Genomic DNA, 12,900 nt, shown 5'->3' on the forward strand with positions numbered 1-12,900 from the left:
AAGGGATACCTTTATGGCCTCAGTTTCGTCACCTCGCTGAGTGTGTTCCATCAAAGACGAGCTCTGAAAGGTGCCTGGGGTCCAATGGAGTTAGGGTTAAAATGACGATGGAAGCAGAACAAAAAGTTAGATGGAGATTTTCACAAAATGTAGCAAATAATTGATACATTAGTTTCTAAATACCAGGTTTACCAAAAATGTTTCGATATTTTTTTACCGATTTTTTTTATGATATTCAACAAAAATTTCGTGATAAAATCAGACACAGTGACATCAGTTTCAATACTATTTTCATAGATTCCATTTCCTTGTTATAGAAAGGACCTTTTCAACTAACTCTAATCCTAAATTTCGTTTAAGAAGGGGAAATTAACACCAGTGATTGTAGAGTTAGTAAGTTTTTTTAATCATAATTTGTGAAATCAGGAAATCTATATGAACAGAGATGAACCAGCCAAGGGCTGAAAGTCTCTTTAATAAAGATATAAAAAATCTAAGATTCGTATCAAGGTATAGACCAAATTAAAACTGTATATAAAATACACAGAGAGGAGCGTCCTACTACAACAATAATTTGCGTTCGTACATACTCGGGAAGTTAGTCCATACCCGGGAAAAATCCGGGAATCGGAAAACTGAATATGAATGGACACCCTGGATATTGAAAGAAGGAAATAAATACCTAGATAAACATATCAATAGCTATGATGCTATATTTACCCAAAAACTCAAAATAAAGCAATGAATAAAATAAAAAATACGGAAGAGTCTGATGAATTTTTTTTTTACTTCATAATATGAAACAGCAGTCAATAAACTAAAGAAGGTATACTATGTAATGCTTATACTGCCGTTCTAAGCTTAACTGTCCCATGTTATATGGGATTCCCATATAATATGGGACAATTATGCGTAGAACGGCAGTATATCTGCGATAAATTTTCTCCGATTTTGACAATATTGATCTCATTTAATCCAGATTTATTTTTTCCATCTGAAACAAATCCGACTGAACCGATCTGGTCATCGTGGGTTAAAGAAAACCCGAATTGCTAGACGCGAGGAATTTTCCATAGACCAGCTGCAATAGCATATCTGCCCAGCCTAGGCCCAAAGTATTGACTTCAAAGTAATCATTACGAAGCACGTTTCACGAGAGACCATGTCTTTTCAATACGCTAACTCCAACAATGACGATATTAGAATAGTGGAGCTTAGAAGCAAGGGAGTGTAAGTTACAAAAACCCACTTTCTAGTAAATGAGCTTTGAAGTTTTTCACCAGTTTTTCATCCCATTCAAAATGTATGGAGTTTCAATATCAACCCAATTTTCTCTGATTACTGTATTTTTTCTAATCATCATCATCTAACCATCTTTAAAATGTTCCTGAAAGCTTGAGATCTGAAGACTTTTTTAAATGCTCAGCTCAAACTCGACAAAATGGTCACTTACACCTCTTTGCATCTGGGCCCCTCAATAGCATAAAACATGTTCCAGAAAATTTGGACTTTCGCATAATCAATCAATAAAAAAAGATTTCTTATTCAAACGAGTCGAAGTTCACTTAAATCGGTTCAAAGTTGAAAAAAAAATGAGTATTTTTCAGTTTTGAGGGAAGCCGGATACGCTTCCGAAATTCTACGCAATAAATAACAAGCAAATCTGCAGCCCCTCAACAGCAATTGAATGCTTTTTCATAAATTTTTCAATTACATAGAATAAACCTGTTTCCTTATAAGCATTTTTTGATATTTTACCTGCATCCATCGACCTTTTGCTCCACAAGCAATGAAAAAAAACGAATACATAATCAAATTTCTCATTTTTTGTAATATAGCTAAAAATTAAAATTATTTAATATTCTGATATAATTATGTTATTTTTTCAACTGATCATTTTGTTCAGTTGCAAAAATAACAAAGTTATAACAGAGTTTGTTCTGATTTATTTGTAACAAAACTAGTTACAAAAGATTATAATATATTTTGTTATAATTTAGTTTGAAAAATTAATAAACAGTCCATGTCATAACAAAATTATAACATAATTTGTTAGTTATATCACATTAAGATATAATTATGATATATTCTTGTTATGTTCATCTAGTCGGGTACTTACATGATGCGCGAAAAATTGTGTCCAATTCGTGATTCAGTCTTGAAAATGTTAACGTTCTTTAATGATTCCGTCTCGTGTAAATTTCAGAATTTTTAGGTGTGCAGTAAAAAGACGAACCTACCAAACAAGAAAAGTTAAATTTTCGATTGCAAAACTGAATTTAACACCGTTTTATCATGCTAAAAGCAAGTCAGTATGTGATTTGAACATAATGGTTGTTATATTCAGCATAATAGATTGAAAAATTTCATTTCGAAAAAAATCAGTGTTCTGTTTTCACCATTATGAAATAGGGTGACAAAGGGTATTATCGGCAAGTTTGTTCTCTTTGTCAAGGGGGGGGTTTTTGTGGGCCAAATTGCCTGAAATTTGGACACATAACTCAGCTTGATTGGGAAGGATTTGAGGCCAACTTTGAGATCAACAGGTTTCAAAAAAAAACCCCATGACGAAGGTAGGGTAGAAGATAGGGTAGAGAGTAGGACGAGCGTAGGATAGAGGTTTGGAATACAGAGCAAAGAAGTCGATTAAGTGAACGGGTTTATCGAGAAACCATCAGGAATTCTTTCCCAGGATTCCTTCAGATGTTTCTTCAAGAATTGCTGTGGGGATTGCTCCTGAGCTCTTTAGAGATTTCTGCAGGGATTGTTTTGAAAAGTCCTGAAAGAATTTATTTAATTATTGAGTTATTATATTCGGCATTCCTTCAGGGATTGAACATCTTCAAAGATTATTTCCGGAATTCCTGCTGTTATTCCATTAGGGATTCCTCCCGAGAAGGAATATGGAAGAATATAGATTTCTGCCGAGATTTCTTCGGGCAATCGTATAATTTCTTCCCGAGTTTTTTCAAGGATTTCTTTAATAATTACCTCCGGAATTTCTTCTATGATTCTTTCAAGGATCCCTTATGAGATTCCAACCATCTCTGCCATGATTTCTCTAAGGATTCTGCTGTAGCGGTTGGTTACGCATTAGTGACGCTCGCTACAGAAATGCTTTCTGCTCGGGTATCACCACCGCGAGCCGAGAACTGTCAGAAGTGTACGAGTTGAGAAAGCACATTTTTTCCATATTTTGTATTGCCTCGTAAAAGAATGAATAATGTTTCTTTTTTTCATGTTTGTTATCTAATTGCCTCGTATTTTTACGGACATAACACATTCCATCAGGTATTCTCTATGGGATTCCTCCAGGAACAAAGCAATATCTGATTTAGAAAATCTTGAAAGGATTCATTAAGAAATTCTTGCTGGTATTTCCTCAGGGATTCCTTCTGGAATTTCTTCACAGATTCGTCCTAGTATTCTTCCAAAGATTTCTATTATATTCAGAAAATCCTAGTATAATTTTTCACGGGATTTCACACGGGATTTTTCAGTAATTCCTCCCAAAATTTCAACAGTGATTCTTTCAGTCGAGCTTCCAGCTGATATCCCTCAGAAATCTATCAGATATGATTTTTTTTAGGAAATTCTCCCGGAATTTCTTTAGTGATTGCTTCTTGAACCGGTATATGTTCAAGTCGGCATTTCTTCAGGGATTACTGCTGAAATTCCTTTAAAGATCCCTTCCAGAATTTTGTAAAATGTTCCTTTAAGAGTTCCTGCTAGGATTGCTTCAGGGATTCCTCATTGTATTCCTTCAGTGAATCTTGCGGGATTCTTTCAAGTATTCTTGCCAGGATTTTTACTGTGGTCCCTTCAAAGATTCTTCTAGTTTTTGTGACATTCCTCAAAGGGTTTCTCTTTTGATTCCACTCGGGATTTTTTTCAATTATTCTTCCAGAAAGCCCTGCCGAGCTTCCAGTCGGAATATCTTCCGTGATTTCTTTGAGAATCCCCTATGGGATTCAGAATAGGATTTCTTTCGGGATTTCTTTTGTGACTTTCAGGGATTTCTCCCGGGATTTCTACAGGAGAACTACCTTCAGCGCGAGTTGCAGCTAATAAGAGTGGTAGAATACCAGAAAAATAGAGAAACAAAGAGAAATATGCTTTTTGATACACGTAGATATCTCTAGTAAACCATGGCCTTTTTTATTCTTCTTGAGTAGTTATGCTCTCTTTCACTAAATATAGATGCATGGTATACATACGGATCAGAATACAACGACAGTATAAAAGTTGTGCTTAAACAAAGCTTGAAAAAATATCGGACTTCCAATTTTTTCGTGAAATCATGTTTTCATTGGTACTTCACTGTTGTTGACAATTTATAATAAAGATTACAATTGTGAGATACATTGGGCGTTAACGGGCGCAGCATCATAACGTCCGAGGCCATAATGTCCCAGGAATTTATGGCGCATTTTTTCGGGGCATAACGTCCGAACATGCTGATACGCCTCGAAGTCCTAGGAAAGAACATAGGATATTATGACCCATCCCATCTTTTGGACGTTATTTCGCAAAAAAAAGTGACCTCACGACCGGGACAGTATGGCAATCACAATGTCCGAGATCTGGCCCCCGTTAACGAGTTAACATGGACAGCATAGGCACAAACAACTATGCGCCTCCGTATGCTTCTCAATCTGCTTGAAAACACATGGCTGATAATAAAATCACCAGAAAGCCGTCTCTCTGCCGTCTTCCTCCATATTGTATTGCTGCTGAGTGCTGCAATGAGTTCGATGGATCGGCATACAAGTACCTAGTACTAACACTGTTTTAATTGTTGGTGTCTAAAGAAGGAAAATGCCCCTGCATTGGAGTTTCACTTCTTTAGTTTGATGCGCGTTTGTGTATTCTCCTGTTTATTCAGGGTTAACCGTTTACATAATTGGTTTGTAAAGCAAAGCAAAGTAAATATAACCGTACATATCGTAGTTACTACTCTGTGATTGCCCAAAACAATCGAAGTTGCATAGAGAACCAATGAATGGTGCTTGGGACTAGTTACATACTCTCAATGTGCACAATTTGAGAGATCAATATTTGAAAGTCAATAACAATGCCGGCCACGTCCTTACGGTCATCGGGAAAGGGAAGGAATGTTAGTTCGGCAACCGTTGTTACTATATACGGTGGAATCCACAGCATCCCTACAGTTGTCTTGGGGAGGAGTATTTGTAAGTAGGGTAGGGTAAGGTGTGGATCTTGGAGCAACCTTTGGTAGGTGATATGATTCGCTAGTTATATAAAAATTCACGTCACGGCCTAGAACGATTATTATTTACTAGTTTGTTTGTAGGCGCCGCGGCGCCCGTCAGCAGTTTGTTTTTTTCTTTTCATCCATTTTTTTGTTCAAAGAATATTACCTTGAATTCTGTTCATTCTTTACATACTGCTCCCTTTGGAATTAAGCCTGTTTTTCGAATTGGTGTTTTATATGCTTTTTTGGATAAGACTATCTACGACTGATCTCATCCGCAGAATTGCGTGGTAAATTTGTTAGATTTACGGAACGGATGATGGCAATATGTGAAACAATATAAAAAGCAATGTACAAATAATAAAAATATAAATCTAAATTAACACTAAATATCTGATTGCAAAACAATGAGAAAATTGTTATAAACATTTCTGCAATTATCCTAAAAAACGATTATCTGTGATAAAAAAAAGACTGAAGAGACGGTATAAACTATGTGTGCAATAGACCAAGAAATCGCTTGCTGTCCGAACTCGCTAACGCTCGTCGGACTAAAAATAAGGATAACATCTCTGTTTGCATTATACCGAGCAAAATCTTGGATTTGTGGTTTGCCTAGAACCGAATCGACGCAAATACGGCGCGTCGGATATCAGAAACTTCGGCGGCCTGCTGCCGCCTTGTTTCCCCAATCCTCTATATGCGGCTTCGCCGCATGTGTCCCGCCACCTGTGAACAGCGTATAATTTTCATTCCGACATAGTTTTCCTGGCTAGAGCGAAATATAACTTCATAGCACTCGCAATACGTATAAACGATTATCATCGAAAACCACACGGAAACAAAGCCCACCAACAATCAAATATGCCGTTTCCTTGTAATTTGAACAATGCTTAATAAGAACTTCTGAAAATTAAATGGCCCTTACCAAGGTTCTTACGATCATACATCTCAAAATTAAAGTATTGATAATATTTTTATCCGAAAACCAAATGAATTTCTCACAAATTTGGAAGTGAGTGAATATATATTCGAACATATTTCTCTACCCAAATCCTCTAGCCTACCATCTACCCCATCCTCTACCCTACCTTCTGTCCTAACCCTCTATCCTACCATCTACCCTACCTACTACCCTACCAACTACAGGTCGGACTCGATTATCCGGGTGACTCCAAAATTATTTCACCCCGGATAATCGAATCACCCGGATAATCGAGCCATGCTTCTTTTCTTTTATTTTTGATGTTCTTCAATCAAAAACTGTTCGTTAAACATAGAAGCTAACATACATAACGTTGTAGTGCCTAAACTTAACGTCTAGTATTATTACAACCATTTTTTTTTTAAAAATGAAATTTTAGCTGAAAAATGTGAAAAAACAAAAACAATTTTTAAATTGGCCAAATCCTACTTACAGGTGTTGTACTTGATGTTTATCACATTTGTTGACATATTGCAATCTAAAAATTTGTAAACAAAGCAAAAACAAACTTTTCCCCGGATAATCGAGCCATTTTTCCCGGATAATCGAGCCCCGGATAATCGGACCCCCGGTTAATTGAACCCCCGGATAATCGAGTCCGACCTGTACCCTAACCGTCTATTTCACCTTCTACCCAAACCCTCTACCTCAACTCTCTATCCAAACCCTCTACTCACCTCAACTCTCTATCAAAACCCTCTACTCTAGCCTCTATTCTACCCTCCACTCTACACTAATCCTCTATCCTACCCTCCACCCTTCCCTCCAACCTTCCCACTACTCTTACCCTCTACTCTACCCTCCACCCTACCCTCTACCCTAACCCCCTACCCTACTCTCCACTCTATCCTCTACCTTCACTCTCTATTCTACCCTCCACCCTAACCACCACCCTAGCCTCCACCCTACCATCTACCCTCACCTTCTACTCTACCCTCTACCCTAACACTTGTCCATTCGACCTTTTGTCTCATTCGACCTTTTGTCCCATTCGACCTTTTGTCCCATTCGACCTTTTGTCCCATTCGACCTTTTGTCCCATTCGACCTTTTGTCCCATTCGACCATTTGTCCCATTCGACCATTTGTCCCATTTGACCTTTTGTCCCATTCGACATTTTGTTCCATTCGACCTTTTGTCGTATTCGACCTTTTGTCCCATGCGACCTTTGGTCCATTCGACGTTTTGTCCCATTCGACCTTTTGTCCCATTCGACCTTTTGTCCCATTCGACCTTTTGTCCATTGAATCTTTTGTCCCATTCGACCTTTTGTTCCATTCGACTTTTTGTCCCATTCGACCTTTTGTCCCATTCGACCTTTTGTCCCATTCGACCTTTTGACCCATTCGACCCTTTGTTCCATTCGACCTTTTGTCCCATTCGACGTTTTGTCCATTCGACTTTTTGTCCCATTCGACCTTTTGTCCCATTCGACTTTTTGTCCCATTCGACCTTTTGTCCCATTCGACCTTTTGTCCCATTCGACCTTTTGTCCCATTCGACCTTTTGTCCCGTTCGACCTTTTGTCCCATTCGACTTTTTGTTCCATTCGACCTTTTGCCCCATTCGACGTTGTGTCCATTCGAGCTTTTGTCCCATTCGACCTTTTGTCCATTTGACCTTTTGTCCCATTCGACCTTTTGTCCATTCGACCTTTTGTCCCATTCGACCTTTTGTCCCATTCGACCTTTTGTCCCATTCGACCTTTTGTTCCTTTCGACTTTTTGTCCCATTCGACCTTTTGTTCCATTCGACTTTTTGTCCCATTCGACCTTTTGTCCCATTCGACCTTTTGTCCCATTCGACCTTTTGTCCCATTCGACCTTTTGACCCATTCGACCCTTTGTCCCATTCGACCTTTTGTTCCATTCGATCTTTTGCCCCATTCGACCTTTTGTCCCATTCGACCTTTTGTCCCATTCGAAATTTTGTCCCATTCGACCTTTTGTCCCATTCGACCGTTTGTCCCATTCGACCTTTTGTCCCATTTGATCTTTTGTCCCATTCGACCTTTTGTCCCATTCGACCTTTTGTCTCATTCGACCTTTTGTCCATTTAACCTTTTGTCCATTCGACCTTTTGTCCATTCGACCTTTTGTCCATTCGACCTTTTGTCCATTCGACCTTTTGTCCATTCGACCTTTTGTCCATTCGACCTTTTGTCCATTCGACCTTTTGTCCATTCGACCTTTTGTCCATTCGACCTTTTGTCCATTCGACCTTTTGTCCATTCGACCTTTTGTCCATTCGACCTTTTGTCCATTCGACCTTTTGTCCATTCGACCTTTTGTCCATTCGACCTTTTGTCCATTCGACCTTTTGTCCATTCGACCTTTTGTCCATTCGACCTTTTGTCCATTCGACCTTTTGTCCATTCGACCTTTTGTCCATTCGACCTTTTGTCCATTCGACCTTTTGTCCATTCGACCTTTTGTCCATTCGACCTTTTGTCCATTCGACCTTTTGTCCATTCGACCTTTTGTCCATTCGACCTTTTGTCCATTCGACCTTTTGTCCATTCGACCTTTTGTCCATTCGACCTTTTGTCCAATCGATCTTTTGTCCATTCGACCTTTTGTCCATTCGACCTTTTGTCCATTCGACCTTTTGTCCATTCGACCTTTTGTCCATTCGACCTTTTGTCCATTCGACCTTTTGTCCATTCGACCTTTTGTCCATTCGACCTTTTGTCCATTCGACCTTTTGTCCATTCGACCTTTTGTCCATTCGACCTGTTGGCAACCCGGCCTTGCATTTTACAGCAGGGATCGCGATCGTCAGTGACAAACGACGGCAACGTCATCGGTGACAATACGATCCAAAAGGAACACAAAAACGAATAGCAAATGTGCACAAGTTCACACGTTTACAATATTATTTCCTTAATCCTACTTAATTTCTAATTGAATTAAAACTATTATACGAAGAAATGTAAGTAAAACACATGAAATATGCCAAGCTTATTGTTAATACCTAAAATTATACATGCAGCTACTATTAAAACACAAAAATACAACTGTTACACTACGACGGAGAAACACATGTGAAAGACTTATGTTGTAAGTAAAATTATTGTTAAAACTTAGCCTAACATGCAATAATGAAATTAAAATTCTAGCTTAAAGCATACTCAACTACCCAAACCCCGAGTTTGCTAAAGAAGCGTCCGAAACCGTCTCCGCTCCCGTAACAGAACTTTAAGAACATAAACGTTCTAACCTCACACCAATCTATCGTCCGGAGCATAGAGATCTGCGGTACAATGACGACGGTTCCGCCTGGATTTGTGACCAATGTTGGTGAGGTGTCGGTCAACCGAAATTGTCGCGCATGTAACCAACCCGATGAAGCGGATAGCCGAATGGTCCAGTGCGACGGTTGTAGCCACTGGTACCACTTCAAATGCGCTGGTGTTGGAGACAGTATTGCAGACGAAAGCAGAACCTACATCTGTGCGTTCTGTTCGGCATCACCCGCTGCGTCAGTGTCACAATCCACAACAGCTAGTGCACGAGAGGCCAAGTTGAGGCTCGACATGCAACGTTTAGCTGAGGAAAAGGAGCTACGCGCGAGACTTCTGGCAGAAAAGGAGAAGCAGGAAAAGGATATGCAGGAAATGGCGATGAGGCTGGAGAAGGAGAGGAGAGATAAAGCAATCGCCGATTTGATGATTCTGGAGAAGGAGTTCATTGATAAAAAATATGAACTGCTTCAAGCTCGGCTGGAGGAAGACGACGAAGGAAGAAGTACCAGGAGCCGTCGCAGCGCTCGTCAAGACGCAGATAGGATACGAGAGTGGATGAATACGCAACGAGCAGATACCGTGAGCGCCAATCCTGGGGAAGTGGTCCCCACTGGGCTCATGTCCGTAGCAACCAACGTGGCCCATCCCTCATCAGTACCTACGTTCGGCGAGAGCAGCGGACAGCGACCAATAGCAACTGCTGGCGAAATTTCTTGTGCTACTACCTTCGCCCCGACGTTCAAGGACCTAATATCGCCTGTGACGCTGGCCCATTCCGTTTTGCCGGTGGAAACCATAACATCGTCGCCAAGCAATGTCCAACCTACACCATTGCAGCAATCCACGCCACGGTCTGCAGCAGTCAACGTGATGGAGCCGGTCTCGGTATTGCCGAGAAGCACGTACATCAACGCTCAACATGGTTTGTCTTTCCCAAACACGTCTACAGCTGCGGTAAGTAACCGACCGACAGTGCAGGCTGGCCTAGCGGGTAATTTAGTCCATCCACCAAGTAGCGAAGTTATTCCAAGGTTCATTCCCGGTCCAAATTACAATCAACCCGTGGGTTCGGTACCTCAATCAAGTGTAGGTAACCTACCGGTCATTTCGTCTATCAGTTCAGCCCTTGAGAGTAGAGTTCCTGCTTCCCTATCATTGAATCCTCCCTGGGGCGATTATGCCCCGGTATATCCATCGGTACTGCCAGGTGATCTTGCCCGCTCCTCTGTTTTCGCGGGAGGAGGCGCAGCAATTCCTCATTCGGCGCCAAGTGTTCCAATTATGTCGCAGAACAGTATTCCTCCTTCTTTTTCGATGCCCATTGACAGTCGGGGCATTTACAATTTGTCCTCGCAGCATTATCCGGGGATAAGTGTGTCCAGTTACCAAGCTCCAATCTTCTCGATGCCGCGGCAGTCAAACCTTCCGATTCAACAGCTGCAAGGTCCAAACTCCCAACAGCTAGCCGCTCGCCATGTGGTACCCAAGGAATTACCATCATTCTCTGGGAATCCAGCAGAGTGGCCACTCTTCTGGAGCAGTTTCGAGACGTCCACTCAGATGTGTGGATATACAGACGCAGAAAACTTGATGCGGTTGCAGCGAAGCTTGAAGGGGGACGCTAGGAAAGCTGTTAGCTGTTTTCTGCTGCATCCAACGAATGTACCAGAGGTCATGAATACATTGCACTCGCTGTATGGTCGTCCAGAGGCTATCATCCATACGCTGCTGAATGAAGTACGTGCCACCCCCGCTCCCCGACACGATAAGCTGGACACCCTGATCAATTTCGGACTTGCAGTGAGAAATCTCTGTGTGCATCTTGTTAGCACAAGACAAGAAATGCACTTAGTGAATCCCATCCTGCTACAAGAGCTTGTGGAGAAGCTGCCAGCGAATATCAAGCTTGATTGGGCTCTCTACAGACAACGTGAGCTGGTGGCCGACCTCCGAGCCTTCGCGGACTACATGAACGTGTTAGTGACAGCGGCAAGTAGCGTTACAACGATCACTGAGCAGAGCGGCCAGAAACCAGACGTCCAAAAGGGAAAGGCGAAGGCCTTCGTGAATCCTCACTCGACGGAGAGTACTAGGGCGGAATGGCGGACCAAGGAAGGAACAAAGACGGAAGAAAGTTCATCGGAATTCAAACCGGATCGGCCGTGTGTAGTCTGCAAAATCAATGGCCACAAACCAAAAGACTGCGATGCGTTTAAGCATAAAAGTCTGGCCGATCGTTGGAAGATCGCCAACGAAGTCCATCTCTGCAAAAGATGCCTGTATCCTCATGGACGCTGGCCCTGTAAGGCTCCAGCGTGCGGCGTAAACGGCTGTCAGCAACGTCACCACCGCCTTCTCCATCCGGGAGAACCACAGCCGAATAGGACGAGTGCTACCGTCACCACTACAACGGGAACAGTATCAGTTCATCGACATTTGCAGAGCAAGATACTTTTCCGTATAGTTCCGGTCATACTACACGCGAACGGGAAATCGATACGAACATTTGCGTTCCTTGATAGCGGTTCCGATGCCACTCTGGTAGACAACTCTATAGTGAAGCGACTGGGGATTGTAGGTCAACCGACCCCGCTGTGTATGCAGTGGACAAACGGAGTGAAGCGTACGGAAGAAGAATCGCAAAGTGTTCAACTTTACATCTCGGGAATTGATTCTACGAAACGTTTCGTCCTGAATGGTGTGCACACGGTCAAAAAGCTGGATTTGCCTCAACAGTCGTTGCGATTCGAGAACTTCGAAAGGGATTTTCCACACCTTCGCGGGCTTCCGGTAAAGAGCTACGATAATGCGCTTCCCGGAATTCTGATTGGTCTGGACAACACTAAGATCGAAACGCCTCTAAAGTTGAGAGAAGGTAAGCCGGATGAGCCGGTAGCAGCGAAAACTCGGATTGGTTGGGTCGTGTTTGGAAGAAGTGGAGGTTCTACTGAAAATCCCTTCCGCCATGTGCTTCATCTGTGCAGCCGTTCAGGTGATGATACGCTCCACGATTTAGTGAAAGATTTCTTCCGTGTCGAAGGCACGGGAATAACATCACCAGCCGCATTGGATTCTGCCGATGATGTACGCGCTCGAGAAATCCTTAGAGCAACTACGGTTCGAACTCCCAATGGACGTTTCCAAACAGGGCTTTTGTGGAAATACGACCGAGTGGAATTCCCAAACAGTAGGCCCATGGCGGAACGTCGTCTGCTTTGCCTGGAGAAGAGACTGCAAAAATCACCAGAGCTGTACTCCAACGTCAAACAGCAGATTATTTCATACCAAGAGAAAGGCTATGCTCATATAGCAACGGACAAGGAGCGGCAGCACTTTTTTTGTACCAGTAAAACCACAAAAACGATCCTTAAACAAATACGAAACGATTCATAACATATATTTGCATGTTCCACAGAATTGAACTGAAAATCCCTAAAAAAGCAGTAATGATCCATA

At 41.7% G+C, this 12,900-nt stretch overlaps 1 protein-coding gene across 1 annotated transcript; it reads left to right on the forward strand.

The window, feature by feature from the left end:
- Positions 1-8,791: 8,791 nt before the first annotated feature.
- LOC134290073 (uncharacterized) lies at positions 8,792-12,849 on the forward strand. The gene is made up of 3 exons (XM_062857060.1): positions 8,792-9,131; positions 9,192-9,259; positions 9,319-12,849. The coding sequence occupies exon 3, from the start codon at positions 9,463-9,465 to the stop codon at positions 12,835-12,837; it is 3,375 nt and encodes a 1,124-aa protein (XP_062713044.1). The 5' UTR covers positions 8,792-9,131; positions 9,192-9,259; positions 9,319-9,462; the 3' UTR covers positions 12,838-12,849.
- Positions 12,850-12,900: the final 51 nt, after the last annotated feature.

Source organism: Aedes albopictus, chromosome 3 (assembly GCF_035046485.1).
Source record: "Aedes albopictus strain Foshan chromosome 3, AalbF5, whole genome shotgun sequence".
In the NCBI taxonomy this organism is placed as follows: domain Eukaryota; kingdom Metazoa; phylum Arthropoda; class Insecta; order Diptera; family Culicidae; genus Aedes; species Aedes albopictus.

Excerpts from the sequence above, each read along its gene's own strand:
- LOC134290073 (XM_062857060.1), top strand. The coding sequence starts at position 9,463 with ATGACGACGGTTCCGCCTGGATTTGTGACCAATGTTGGTGAGGTGTCG.